General features: G+C 37.5%; 1 protein-coding gene across 1 annotated transcript in view; it reads left to right on the top strand.

Moving 5' to 3' along the window:
• Positions 1 to 12,915, top strand: part of WDR64 (WD repeat domain 64) — a 58,752-nt gene that overhangs the window by 19,123 nt on the left and 26,714 nt on the right. The window contains exon 10 of the mRNA XM_058835714.1: positions 4,078 to 4,217. Within this exon, the coding sequence (XP_058691697.1) occupies positions 4,078 to 4,217 (140 nt within the window). The remainder of the gene's footprint in view (positions 1 to 4,077; positions 4,218 to 12,915) is intronic.

Raw genomic sequence — 12,915 nt, 5'->3', positions numbered from 1 at the left:
GCTCTTGAGAGACCCCTCTACTAAAGCCTTCAAAGCTGAGCTTTAGAATTCTGTGCTCTGTTAATAGAATACACTGCTCACAATGGCACTGCACACCGCCAGACTAGAGCACACAATGTTTTCCTCTTTATCTCAAAAGTCATCTCACTCTTGGCTAATTGAGAGCACACATTGATGATCCAGTTAATGACAGATTTAAACTATTTTAAATGAACATAAGCTAGTTGTGTTAATTAGTGAGCCTGCAGTTTCACCTGTAACATACCCTAAAAATGAGAGGCCATAACAGGTAAATAATTCAGGAATAATAATATATAGATTTCTTGGTGACATGTTCAAGCATTTGTAAAAGCTAGGTTTATTTGTCCCATTCAGCAATTAGCGTAAAAGAAAACTTCAGCCTTTTGCAGGATTGCAGGATAGCTTTTAAAATATTCAGCAAGTGTAAATCTGCCACAGTTTTGTAAGCCCCAACTTAATGTTATTTAGCCAGGTGTTTATAGCACAAATGGAATGTTACATATTATGATGAGTTATTACTGTGACTATTAAAGAAGTCATATTTTAACACACTTGCTCTTCCATAATTTATTTGTATTTGATTATGCTCCTGAGTTTGTCAGTGCTGTGACACAACCTAATTTTGTCTTCTAGATATTTGACATTTATATAAATGAATAAGATGAAAACAGACCTGGTACTGAGTTTGCTTTGCATGCTTAAGGCTACATTTCAACCAGTAAAATGATAAAAGTCTGGTAGTGGCCTAAAATATGGAGTGCAGAGAAGTTTAACTTCTCTATGTAGCATTTTGCATTAATATTACATTGAATGGTAAAGTTATATGCTTTTCTTCCTATTCTTTATTAATTTCAATTCCAGCTATGTCTTAATCATCACTTCAGGGAATGACTGCAATTAAAACCAAATGAAGTATGCATATAAAAGCAGAAGATGATCTTAAATGATACATCAACTTCTAACCCTATCATTCTTCAAATTTGGCTGTTGTTTTCTAAAATGAAGCAATGAAGCAGAAGAAAAACTATTAGTGATTTCTAAATCTAACAGTAACAGATCAAGACCAATAAAATAAACTACTCTGTGCTTGTTCAGTTTTCTTTGTGATTCCTGGAAAAATGAAGCACATTTTCAGCAATTCCCAGGATAGAAATCACCAGAACTCCTATAATATTACCTCTCAGAAGCATAGCACACTCTTTTCTATGATACAGTCTAAATTAAAGAAGAGCATACAAAGACAGACAAGGAAGCACAAAGAAAAAAAAACAGAGACATTTGTCAGTATGATAAACTAGTTCACCAGATGTCTGACTGTTCTGAAGAGGTTTTGCAGACATTATAAGGCAAGATTATTTAAAAGGCAGATTTGAAGGAAAGACAAGTTCTTTTAAAGGATAAGGAGTTTTCTGTATGAGAGTAGCAGCACTGAAAGAAACCAGGAGGTATATTTTTCATTTACAATCTATTGAGGATGCCAGGCTAAGCCTAGTATTTCTCCATTCAGATACGTTATTGTTCTCAAGTGGGTTTCAACATCACTGAAATGCAGACATCTCAGCAGGCGTGTAATACCACACAAATTGCAAAACTGTGTCAGTAAGAGACAGTTTGACAAAGCTTCACGTGTTCAAAGAAGGTATTTGAGTCCATAACATCTAGCTAGAATAGAGCTGTGGTTGTAGAATCTGACTTCTAAAAATCCTAAACATCTGTTTTTATACTTATTTATCATGGAAAGGAATAAACACAACTGAATCTGTTTTGATTCAAGCCACTGATTCCACAGAATCTTAAAAAATTGCTGTTGGACAGATCATCTTCTTCAAGCTTTTCTTGAATGTGCTTGGTACCCACACTTTCTGTGTCAGGATTCTGAATCCTGGCGGCACATTTGGAGCATGGAGAGAACAAATGTTCCAGGAAATGTTCCAGTGTAGCAGTGAATGTTAGGGCCAATCTGACATTAGTCCAGAAAGAGAGAAGAGAACACATCTACTGTAATAAAATCTGCCATTATCTCTACATCAGTAAAAGGAACTAAAATTAATCCACTATTTCACATGAAAAGTAAACAGTATTTTTTAATGCAAGGAAAGGTTTTCTTCCCAAATGTCACTTGTTCTTCCTGTTAAAATCTGAAGTAAATGACACGTGTCAGTGGTTCTACTCATAAAAGAAACTCTGTACCAGAATTAAAGGACAGTATCCTCCCCTTCAATCATCTGCCATCACTTCAGGAATATAAAGAACAGAGCAGTTAGGAAGACCAAGAAATATTCTGTTCCTCAAAAGCGCAGCCAGCAGGCAGTCAAGTTGATCAGACATTGTCAAGAGTTTCTGCCCATTTCTCCATTATCTTAAGACATGACAGTTTCCATCTGGGGCTGGTAAGGGGTATGCTGTTGAAGCAATGTCTGTTCCCTCTGATATTATAACCAATCTCACCAGTCTCACTGGAGGCTTCTGTTAACTCTATTACATGTCCTTTCATGGGATGTCTGCAAGCTGAGTTTTACTCCCTTGGACTTGTTTCACCCTAAACCCTGACCTGGTCTCAAGGGTTCTGCTAACTTGCAGGACATTTCTGGGACAGCCTAACACAAACTCTGAAGAAGTGAGCAGGGACATCCACCACATTCTGGAGTTTCCCCATCCTAAAGGGCTTCATAAACCATTTGTGCAGTTATAACCCATTTAAACTACTTCCTGCCATGCTTACAGCACATACAGATTGTCTAGAGTAGTTTTGCCTAAAAAATAATCTCTTCACCTTGAAGTTTCAAGCCAGCCAGCTACTTACACATGGCCTTCCTTTCCTGTACAGAAGTTCTCCCTCCATTGTGCTGGTACAGCTGTTTCCATAGCTGAATTCATAGTTACACTTGTGAAATGAGCTGACATAAATCAATATGGCTATTTTAAGAGTAAATCATTCCTTCAGTGAGCCTCTCTCATTTAGAGAGAAGCCACATAAACAGTGGAATCAATTTAACTGAGAGAACAATATTGCTTAATAGAGGAAAAGGGAGATGGGCTGCTCCTAAACAAATCACATCTTGCTGCATTAAGAAGGAAAGGAATAGATTTCTGGAGAGAGAGATGGAGGGACTGACTAATGACAGTAGGTTGAACAAGCTTAAGGAAGATTATTAACATAATTGAGCTGAGCACTTAACATAATTGGGCTGGTTCTCTTGGGGCTTATACTTCCTAGTCTATGGGTTTTTTGCTTTTTGCTCTTCAGTTTAAGCTGAAAGAAAAGCAAAACTCAAACAGAAGTCTAGACAAAATGTGGCTGTTTCATTTATTGTGTGTCAAAACAGACTGTTCAGCTAGATGCATAGAATTCATACAACTGCAATATTTGCCAGGAGTTTAAAGTTAGAATACATTTTTAACATCCTTGTGTTATGAAATATTTATGGAAAGTATTAGCAAAATAGTACCAGTCAGCTATAACACAATCAAAGGTTATTCCTTAAATTGTAGGCAAATTCAAAGTTTGAACATACAAATAAGTATGAAATACCTAATTCTAATTTACTTTACTACAAACTTAATCATCAGCGGTTACTGTTTTCTGTCTGCCCTCAACTTTCATGTTTACTCCTTTCTGCATGTTTACCTTCTTCCATAAAAGAGGTTATCCCTTTGTGTCCTGGCTAACTGGACACAAAATTTTTTGGACATTTTTCTAAATTACATCTTTGAAGGAAGCAACATAAGAGCCCCAATTGTGTATCTGTTAAAGTACTCTGCTCCTCTGGTCCTCTACTAGTCCATGTAGTCCCATTCAGTGTCCCTGCCATTCCTTTAGCAAAATGAAAATGCTTTGAAAATGCATAACTAATCAGTTATGCATTTTTAATATGTGTTTGTGGATAAGCTGCAAACCAGCCCTTAGAATTAAAAATTCACATCCTTATGTGGCAGTAGTCTACCCAAATGAAAGGACAGACTTATGAACACTGAGCTCTCAATTACAAAGTTTATTTGTAATACAAGTGACTATTCAGTCTTTCTCACTAAATATGTTAACTTTTTTTCTTTCAGGTAATGACAGAATCCTTCGTTTATGGAATCCTGTTGTTAATTTTAGTCCTACAGGGAAGTTATTAGGACACAAACATAGTGTTGTAGAAATTGTGACAAATGAGAAAGATCAACAAGTCATCAGCCTTTCCTGTGCAAAGGTAAAACACTTTTCTGAACCTCAAGGAAACGGGGCTGGAAGAAGGATTCAGAGAAGTCCAGGCCTGTCAGCCTAACGTCAGTGCCTCGCAAAGTTATGGAACAGAGGATCTGGAGTGCAGTTACACAGCATATACATGACAACCAAGGGATCAGGCTCAGCCAGCACAGGTTTAGGAAAGTCATGTCTCATTTTATGGACAGGTGACCCACCTGGTGGGTGAGGGTAAGGCTGTGGAGGTTGTCTACCTGTCAGCAAAGCCTTTGACACTGTCTCCGATGGCATTCTGGAAAAGCTGTCAGCCCACAGCTTGCACAGGTGCACTTTTGCTGCCTTAAGACCTGGTTGGATGGCCAGGCCCAGAGAGAGGGGGTGAATAGTGCCACATCCAGTTGATGACCAGTCTCTAGAGGTGACCCCCAGGGATTAGTGTTGGATGTAGACTTGTTCAATACCCCTATTGATGATGAGGATGAGAGGACCAAGTGCACCTTCAGTAAATTCACAGACAACAGCAAGTTGGGGGAGCGTCGATCCGCTGGAGGGGAGGAGGGCTCTGCAGAGCCATCTGGAGAGACTGGGTTGATGGACCAAGCCCAACAGTATGAGGTTCAATAAGACCAAGTGTCAGGTCCTGCACTTTGGCCACAACAACCCCAGGCAGCATTACATGCTTGGGAAAGAGTGGCTGAAATCTGCCCAGCAGAAAAGGACCTGGGGTTACTGGTAAACAGCAGCTGAACTTGAGCTGGGAATGTGCCTACATGGCAAAGAAAGCCCACAGCATCCTGGTCTGGATCAGCAATAGTGTAACCAGCAGGATCAGGGCAGCAATTGTCCCCTTGTACTCACCACTGTTGAGGCCACACCTCAAATCCTGTGTTCAGTGTTGGGCTCCTCATTTTAGGAAGGGCATTGAGACGTTGCAGCATGTCCAGAGAAGGGCAGTGAAGCTGGTGAATGGTCTGGAACACAAGTCCTATGAGGAGCGGCTGAGGGAGCTGGGAGTATTTAGCCTGGAAAAAAAAGGAGGCTGACGGGAAACCTTATCACTCTCTACAACTGCCTGAAAGGAGGCTGGCAGCCTCTTCTCCCAGGCAACTAGAAAGAGGAAATGACCTTACACTGTGCCAGGGAAGGTTTAGGTTTAATATCAGGAAGAATTATTCAGAGAAAGGGCTGGTAAACATTGGAATGGGCTGCCCAGGGAGGTGATGGAATCATCATCACTGGAAGTGTTAAGAAACAACTGGACATGGAACTTAGTGCCATGATCTAGTTGACAAGACAGCGCTTGGTCAGAGATTGGACTTTGTAATCTTGGAGGTCATTGCAACCTAAAGGAGTCTGTGATTCTGTGAAATCAATACTGTAAGTTCAAGTAGGAATCTCTTTTTTGAGTAAGTATTTCTGACAGTAATTGGTTACCTGTTAATTTATTTTAATAAAAAGGCAGGGTTTAGCTTAAAATATTGTCTTCATGAATATGATAGAAGAATGCTTATAATAGTACATATTAACATTCTGATAACTTTTGTATTACTTTAACAACTTAAAGCAGAACTTGTACTCAAAAGTTTCATTAAGTAGTGATCACCTGCAAGAATTTCCTACAGTTCTTTTGCACTTCTCTCTCCCTACCAGCCTACTAAATCCATTGGTGAGGTTTTTCTGGTGTCTCTATATACCGTGTTCAACTATTGATCTCTTTCTAACCAGTGTCTTTTACAAAGCTTACTGATCCAAAGCATTGCCCATAAACAGCAATGCTAATAGAATCAGTAATAACACTTATTCCACCAAATATTGCAAGATTCTGCTGGAAAGGGCTTGGTATATGAGAAGCAATTGGTGGAATCATGATGTTGGTTATTTATATGATTTTTTAGAATGAGACTTCTCAGGAAAGTATAAAAACTTCTATAAATATGTGCAAAAAATAAAAGAGAAGCCCCTGAAGGAATAGTTGTGAATGGCTGTAGAACTTTTTAAAGGTGGTCCAATGCAAAATTTTTGATATTTAACACTATTCAGTATCCTTTTTAGCATCTACAAGGATGGAGTAGAGAGGATAGATACTAAATTAACCAGTTACGCCAAACTGGTTAAAGCTGCAGATCTTGTGCAGAAGTATCAAGAGTTCAGAATGGTCATTAAAATTGAAGATATGATTATGAAAAATAGCTCCTATAAATCAATAGGATCTAATGTAATTAGTCTGCTGAGATATCATTCTGTCTCAAAGGTTTTCAGATTTTTATTTGGTTATGTAGGAAATATTACTGAACTATTTGTCCTGCCCATGCCACTCCTCTGCTATAATTGCTTGCCACTGCTCATTGTGGTGGCAGTAAACACCACATTTTCACTTCTTTAATCTTATTCTTAAAAACCTCCACACATTTCTTAAATTCATACTAGCTGAAAATAAATTATCTAAATTTCCCACCTTCACATCATCCTGGAGCAATAACCCTTCCCCCTTCCTCACTCCTATAAATCTATACCTGTCTGTTCTGTAGATAACTCTGAGACTTTGCTACAGGCATACATTACTGTGAATTAAGGAGGGTTTTGACAGATAGCCTTAAGCTATACATATAGGAAAAATGGAGTAAGATGTAAGACATGACTTAAGGGGAATGAATGAACATGAAGATATTTATTAAAAAGTAATGAGAATGAAGCCCCTGGGGTAGTAAATGTAGATCTTTTGAGGGCCCTTCTAGGCTTTTCTATGATTCAATATGATGATTTATAAGAAAGCAAAATCTATTTTAAAAGTCTCTAAGTATGTGGACATGAGATCTTAACTAAATATAGCTGAGTAGTGCCAATGACATCAGTAAGACTACTTGTACCTACAAATGAATATAAGAAAGTATGTTTTTATTAAAAGCCATGTGTGTTTAAATAGTGCAGTGAGTTATAAGGCTGAAATTACGCCTCAAAAAAAATATTCTGCATTTTAATTTTTTTAATTAAAATTTTTTTAAATATTATAATTAAAATTTAAGATTACATAATTGTTACATTTGAAGATTACCACAACAATTAAGAAACTATTTTAGAATTTGAATTCAAACAATCACTCTATTCAAGAAAATTAAGATTTCTTTAAGTATTCCAGCACATAAACATATTGTTTGCTCCAATATTATAAGGATTTCATGATAGAACTAATTATTAGTAAAAAGTTGTCAGGCAGCTATTAAAAATTTTCAAACTCTCCGATCAAAAAAATTAAACTCAGATTTTTTGTTTTAAGACATAAGAATACCTACAAATTAGGCAGAGACATTGATTTGTATACAATTTCTGTATGACCTTTGGTCATATGAATTAGTATTTCCATAGTAGGGACTTTGAGGTAGAAGGGAGGGCCAAGGCAGGAATTTTCATAATTCTGTGTTGCTGAACTTGCTCCAGAGTATAATATTCATGGAAATAAGTTCCTGATCTTCCAGACTGTGAAGACCTTGGAGATAATAGTTTGCTTAGATGCAGTTAGTAGTCCACAGCCACCTCTTTTTCTTCAGCAGTTCAGTTAAGTGAATTTACAAGAAGATCTGAAATATGGGTGTGATCTATGTGTTCCTAATCATAGGAACATGCTCTGAAACTTGTGTTGAGATTTCCCACAAACAAAATAGTATGTTAAATTAAATACCACAGGCCAACATGAGCTACATTCATCACAATTACACTTAGAGTGTGTCTGTCTTGACTTACATTTTGGTTGAAAATATTTCCAAAAAACTAATTACTGTTAAATTTTTCTGAAAATATTAACTCATCCCTTGTGTCACTGTATCAAAATACGGACTCAGGTTTCCATATAATACATGAACTCTTTGCTTAAGTGTCAGCATGTTATAGTCATAGATTAGATTATTGACATAAAAGTGAAAGCATATGTATGCAAATGTATATAACCCTTTGATTGGAATTATTCCACAGAAGTCACTAAACCAGTTTTTCATCATTTTTTCCAAGATGACTCCCAAAGCCTATCTTTAGATTTATGATTGTAGTACCATTGATATTTATAATTTTGGAGCTCTAAAAAGATGAATGAGTGACTGTTTCCTACCATTAGAACTATTTGACACCTTTTCTCTACAAAGTAAAATAGTATGGCTTATTCAAGCACTGAAGCAACATCTTTTTTATTGACAAAAAATGCTGGTAGAATATTTTAAGTTCTTTTAAAAAAGCCAGCTTTGGACTTGGAATTGGACAGCTAAGCAGCATCCTCAGATGCTTCAAGATACATTAGATAGACAATGAATTATGACAGAGGTTTGATGTTTCCAGCCAGGCAAGGCAAGATTGTCCTGTGTAAAGGTACTTGATCTGTCTGGTTATTACATTACTACTAATGCATTTTCCTACAAATGCCAGTACTCTAAGTTAATAGAAATTGCTAAAGTTGTTTGGTTCTTTTTTTCCTGTTGGGCCCAATAAACAGAAGAATTACTTTTAGAGAGTGGTAATATGAGAACAGTCTGTGGGGTAAAGAAATAATGGAAAACTGACTTGATGCTTCAGTACAGATAGAAGAATATTGCATAGGAAATCTCTGCTGTTTATTTTTTTATTTTTGCTGTTTATTTTTTTCCTCTCCTTCATGTCACTCAGTCCTTCATTGCCTCTGTCTCTCTATAGTTTTCCCATTCTTATTTTCATCCTGCATCATGAAGCATTTATTACTTAATTTTTTTCATATTACAGAACTGATTGAATGCATTCAGGAAGCACCAAGGGAAAAAAACCCAATTGTAGGTACAGGGGCTATTAAGCCTAGAGATGTAGCAGGAAGCAAGCCATTATCTGAAAGATGATCTTACACTCTGTGGAAACAAGGAGGTTAAGGCTAATGGCAGAGACCAGACCTGACTGAATAGCTCTTGCACTGAAAGGCTGTGAAGCAGTGACAACCACGCTCACTTAGTGCAGAGTGGATATTCACAACTTGAACGGTGGAAGCTACAACTTCATGTCTCGAGTTGTCAATGAAAGTCAGAAAGCCAAAATTTACTTCACCAGTTGTCTCATAGATGTTACTAGAACATCTCCAGTGATGGGTTTGGTTGAATTAAACCATCTGAGTGAGTCAGGAGAACAAGATTTGAGCCTACAGGCTTCAATTCATAAAGAGGAACAGTTTTGTTTGATGAACAGTACGGCTAATATAAAGAGTATATTCCCAGTCTTTAAACCACTTTACAGTATAATTTGTAAACACAAGCCCCTTGTTTTAAACAAGTGAAGGCAGTGTTCTTTGGGCTTTTTCTTTTTAAAAGTAATTTCATTTTTAGTAACTAAAGAGCAATGCACACATTTACACATGGCAGGAGAGTAGTGCAATAAGTGGGGATTTCTCATGTCTCCATTCTGGGAGAGTTCATGGGAGAGTTTCATTCCATTCATAATTTCTTCAAAATCGAATGCAGCCAATGTGATGTAACCACATAAACATTTCCCTGATAAAATGTGCCTATCCTAAAGTAACTCTGTTGTACATATGTTAGCTTTACTCCTACATGGCCTAAGGGTAGATTTTTACCATTTCAGAGAAGAAAAGAGGGAGGTAAGATATGTTATTAGTTTTTTCATTTTCTGACTTTTGCAAATTTACTCAAACCTTGATGTTATCAGTCTCCTGTCCTCTCTCTCCTTATCTGCTTAATATCAGCTGGGTGACATCCCTGTGGGGATAAGTGTCTTTGTCACTCTGGAACTGAGCAGGTGATTGTATCAATGCCTGTTAGTGTGGATGTCTGTCTAACCAGTCTTGAAAGCACATGAGACTGTTATAAGGATATATTTATAGTACAGTCATTTGTCTTCCTGAAAAATGAGAGCAGCTCAGCTGGAAACACACAGCTTAATTTATGTCAAACCATTGCTAATCACAGCTGTTACTGGAATGTACTGCACAACAATATTAAATTTAATCTAGATAATTTGAAAAAGAGGCATTTGGGAAATCTGCTCCAGTCATCTTTCACAAAAATTATGTGGCCACATCTATATCAGACACATTTTTTGTTTACAGCTTTGAAACCAAAGTTCTCTTACTGCTGTGCCATTATTCTCTTTGGTTTGTTTGTTTCTCCCAGATATTAAGAATTTTATTCTCCTCTTATATTGTGTGATCATTCAATAGCATTGAATATTCTTCAGACTTTTCATGTAAGGTACTCAATTTTCTGTAATGTATCCCATTTTCTAATACTCAAATCACTCTGCACCTTAGGTAGTCTGCAAAAAACTCAAAAACCAACAATAGCAACAAACCAACAAAAAAAAAAAGAAACAACAACAAACCACCACAAAAGCCTGCAGAGGTCTCACGGGAGATCTCATCCATGTAGATAAATACTGGGAGGGAAAGTGTAAAGAAGATGGTACCAGGATCTTTTCAGTGGCTCCCAGTGACCAGAACAAAGACAATGAAAACTGAAACACAGGAGATTGTATGAACATCAGGAAACATTTCTTTACTGGGAGGGAGACAAAGCACAGATGCAGGGTGCCCAGAGAAGTTGTGGAATCTCCATCCTTGGAGATACTTCAAATCCATCTGGACATGGCCCTGCTCTATGTGGCCTAACTTGAATCATGGTATTAGACAAAGTGATTGCCAAAGGTCCCTTCTGTTACCCAACCATAAATGTTGTTATTCCATGAAAAAGTAAAGTTACTTCAAAAACTTTGTCTAAGGTGAGAGAATCTTTCTAAGATTGGTTGAAGATTAGCAGGCGGAACCGGTCTGGTTTTTAACTCTTCTGATTCAGGTATCCGTGGGCAGCCACCTCTGTCCTACACCTTCCTGTCTCTGACCTCCACAGCATCTACACTGAAGGTGTTCTCCAGAAGTGTTGAGTGTTATTTTGTCTTTGCAGCAGGGATCAGGTATGTCTATTGTCAGCACATCCTCCACACAGTAGACAGACAAGACATGCGGAGCATTTACACCCTCTCAATAGCAGCAGTAAATATCCTTCATGCTCATTTCTATGCAATTAGACTCACTATTGCATACAACAGTTTGATTTCTTTCCAGCATCCCTTCATGCTTGAGAAAAGTAAGTAATTTAACTACTACCAGGTTAATGGTATTATCTGAGGAAGTGATTTGAAATGCTCATAATTTTGAACTTTTTCAAGTTGCTATCTCAATAAGGCAGTAGTGATAGTACTGGCTGCTACATCACATTACATTAATATGATTAGAACTAAATCCTCCTTGCCTTAACCTCACAAGTAATCCTATTGATACCAATTTGTTTCAAAGTCTTCTTACTGTGACAGGGAGTTGTAGCGCTTTTCAGAATCACCTTCAGGGATCACAAGACACATACAGGCACTCTCTGCAAATAATTTAAATAACACAGCAAGCACAACTGCAGTTTGACATTCATGCCTGGTGATTTTTGTCTTTGAGGCCTCAGACATTCTGTATGAATTTGTGAATTTTTTCAATTAGCCCATGGAGCCTTAAATGACCCTCTCAAACAGGTGAACAGGGTAGCAAATAGGAGCAGATTAACTAAATGCTTCAACAAAAAAATCAACTTCACTTGTTCCTTACTCTTCCTGTCTATGCCTGCAGTGAATACTGTGGCTAGCACAACTTCTTTCTGTCCCACAAGTGGTTGGATTTTGGATTTTCCTGCATGAGTGTTTTTTTCATTAGTCCTCTTAAAGGCTTGCAGCATCACCATTCTGTAAAACTGAGGAAAGTTGTCTTTTTCAAAAAACAGATATTCTTTAACTTTCAGAAAGTATTGGCAGAATGCAACAGTTTGGAAGAACTAAAAGAAAGTTACTACTCTCTCTAGAGAGTTATTGAGATATTTCCCATAGAACAGTGTTTTAAAGTCACTCTTAACTAGAAGAAATTTGAAGGGATTATATTTTGGTGGGGAAAGGGGGAGGGGCAAAACCTAAACTTCTTTTGCCCTTATTTATCTCAGTTAATTACAGGCAGAAAGGGGAACAAGATTTGCTTCTTCCAAAGTCAAAACATGTTTCCACAGTAGCATCTTCACAGAAACCTGGCAAGAGATGTGTTCCCAAGCCTGAACTTTATTGTACTGAGAGCATGTAAAAAATTTATTTACCAATTTTTCTGGCCCTGTTTCCCATCTTTTTTCTATTTCCCCTCTGCTCTTCACATTTTAGTTGTTAAGATGAATCTTTTGCCTTCTGTCTGTCTTTGAGTGTATTGAGAAAAATAGAAGACAGGTGTGTTGCTAGTTTTACATGCTCACAAACCAAAGGCTTCAGAGCCAATGGAAAAGATTGTTCAGAAAAAAAGATGTTTTTTCTGAGTTTTAGGGCTTGAAGGAAGGTGGCACTCAAGAGGAAAATGTTTATGAATGCAAATATAGATATTTAATTTTTTCAGGGGATGTCAGAAGGTTCAGACAGTCTCGCTGGCAAGAGCTCCCTCTGAATTCTGGGGGGATTTGGTTCCCAATTTTTATCAGTGTCTGTGGAAATTCCATCTGTAACTATGTGATTTTGCCATTGGGTTGAAAAATGAATGACACAAGAAGAGCACCCCAGAACAGAGGGAACTGCTCCAGATTACAGTCCTGGAGGAATAACAGAGTAATTTGCTGGGGCTGTTGCAGCCAAGATAGAGGAAAGAGATGCAGTACATATTCCTTGAATGCCCCAGTGTG

Source organism: Poecile atricapillus, chromosome 3 (genome assembly GCF_030490865.1).
Source record: "Poecile atricapillus isolate bPoeAtr1 chromosome 3, bPoeAtr1.hap1, whole genome shotgun sequence".
NCBI classification, from domain to species: Eukaryota; Metazoa; Chordata; class Aves; order Passeriformes; family Paridae; genus Poecile; species Poecile atricapillus.
The sequence above is the reverse complement of the archived record's forward strand: the minus strand, read 5'-3'. Positions and strand labels throughout refer to the sequence as shown.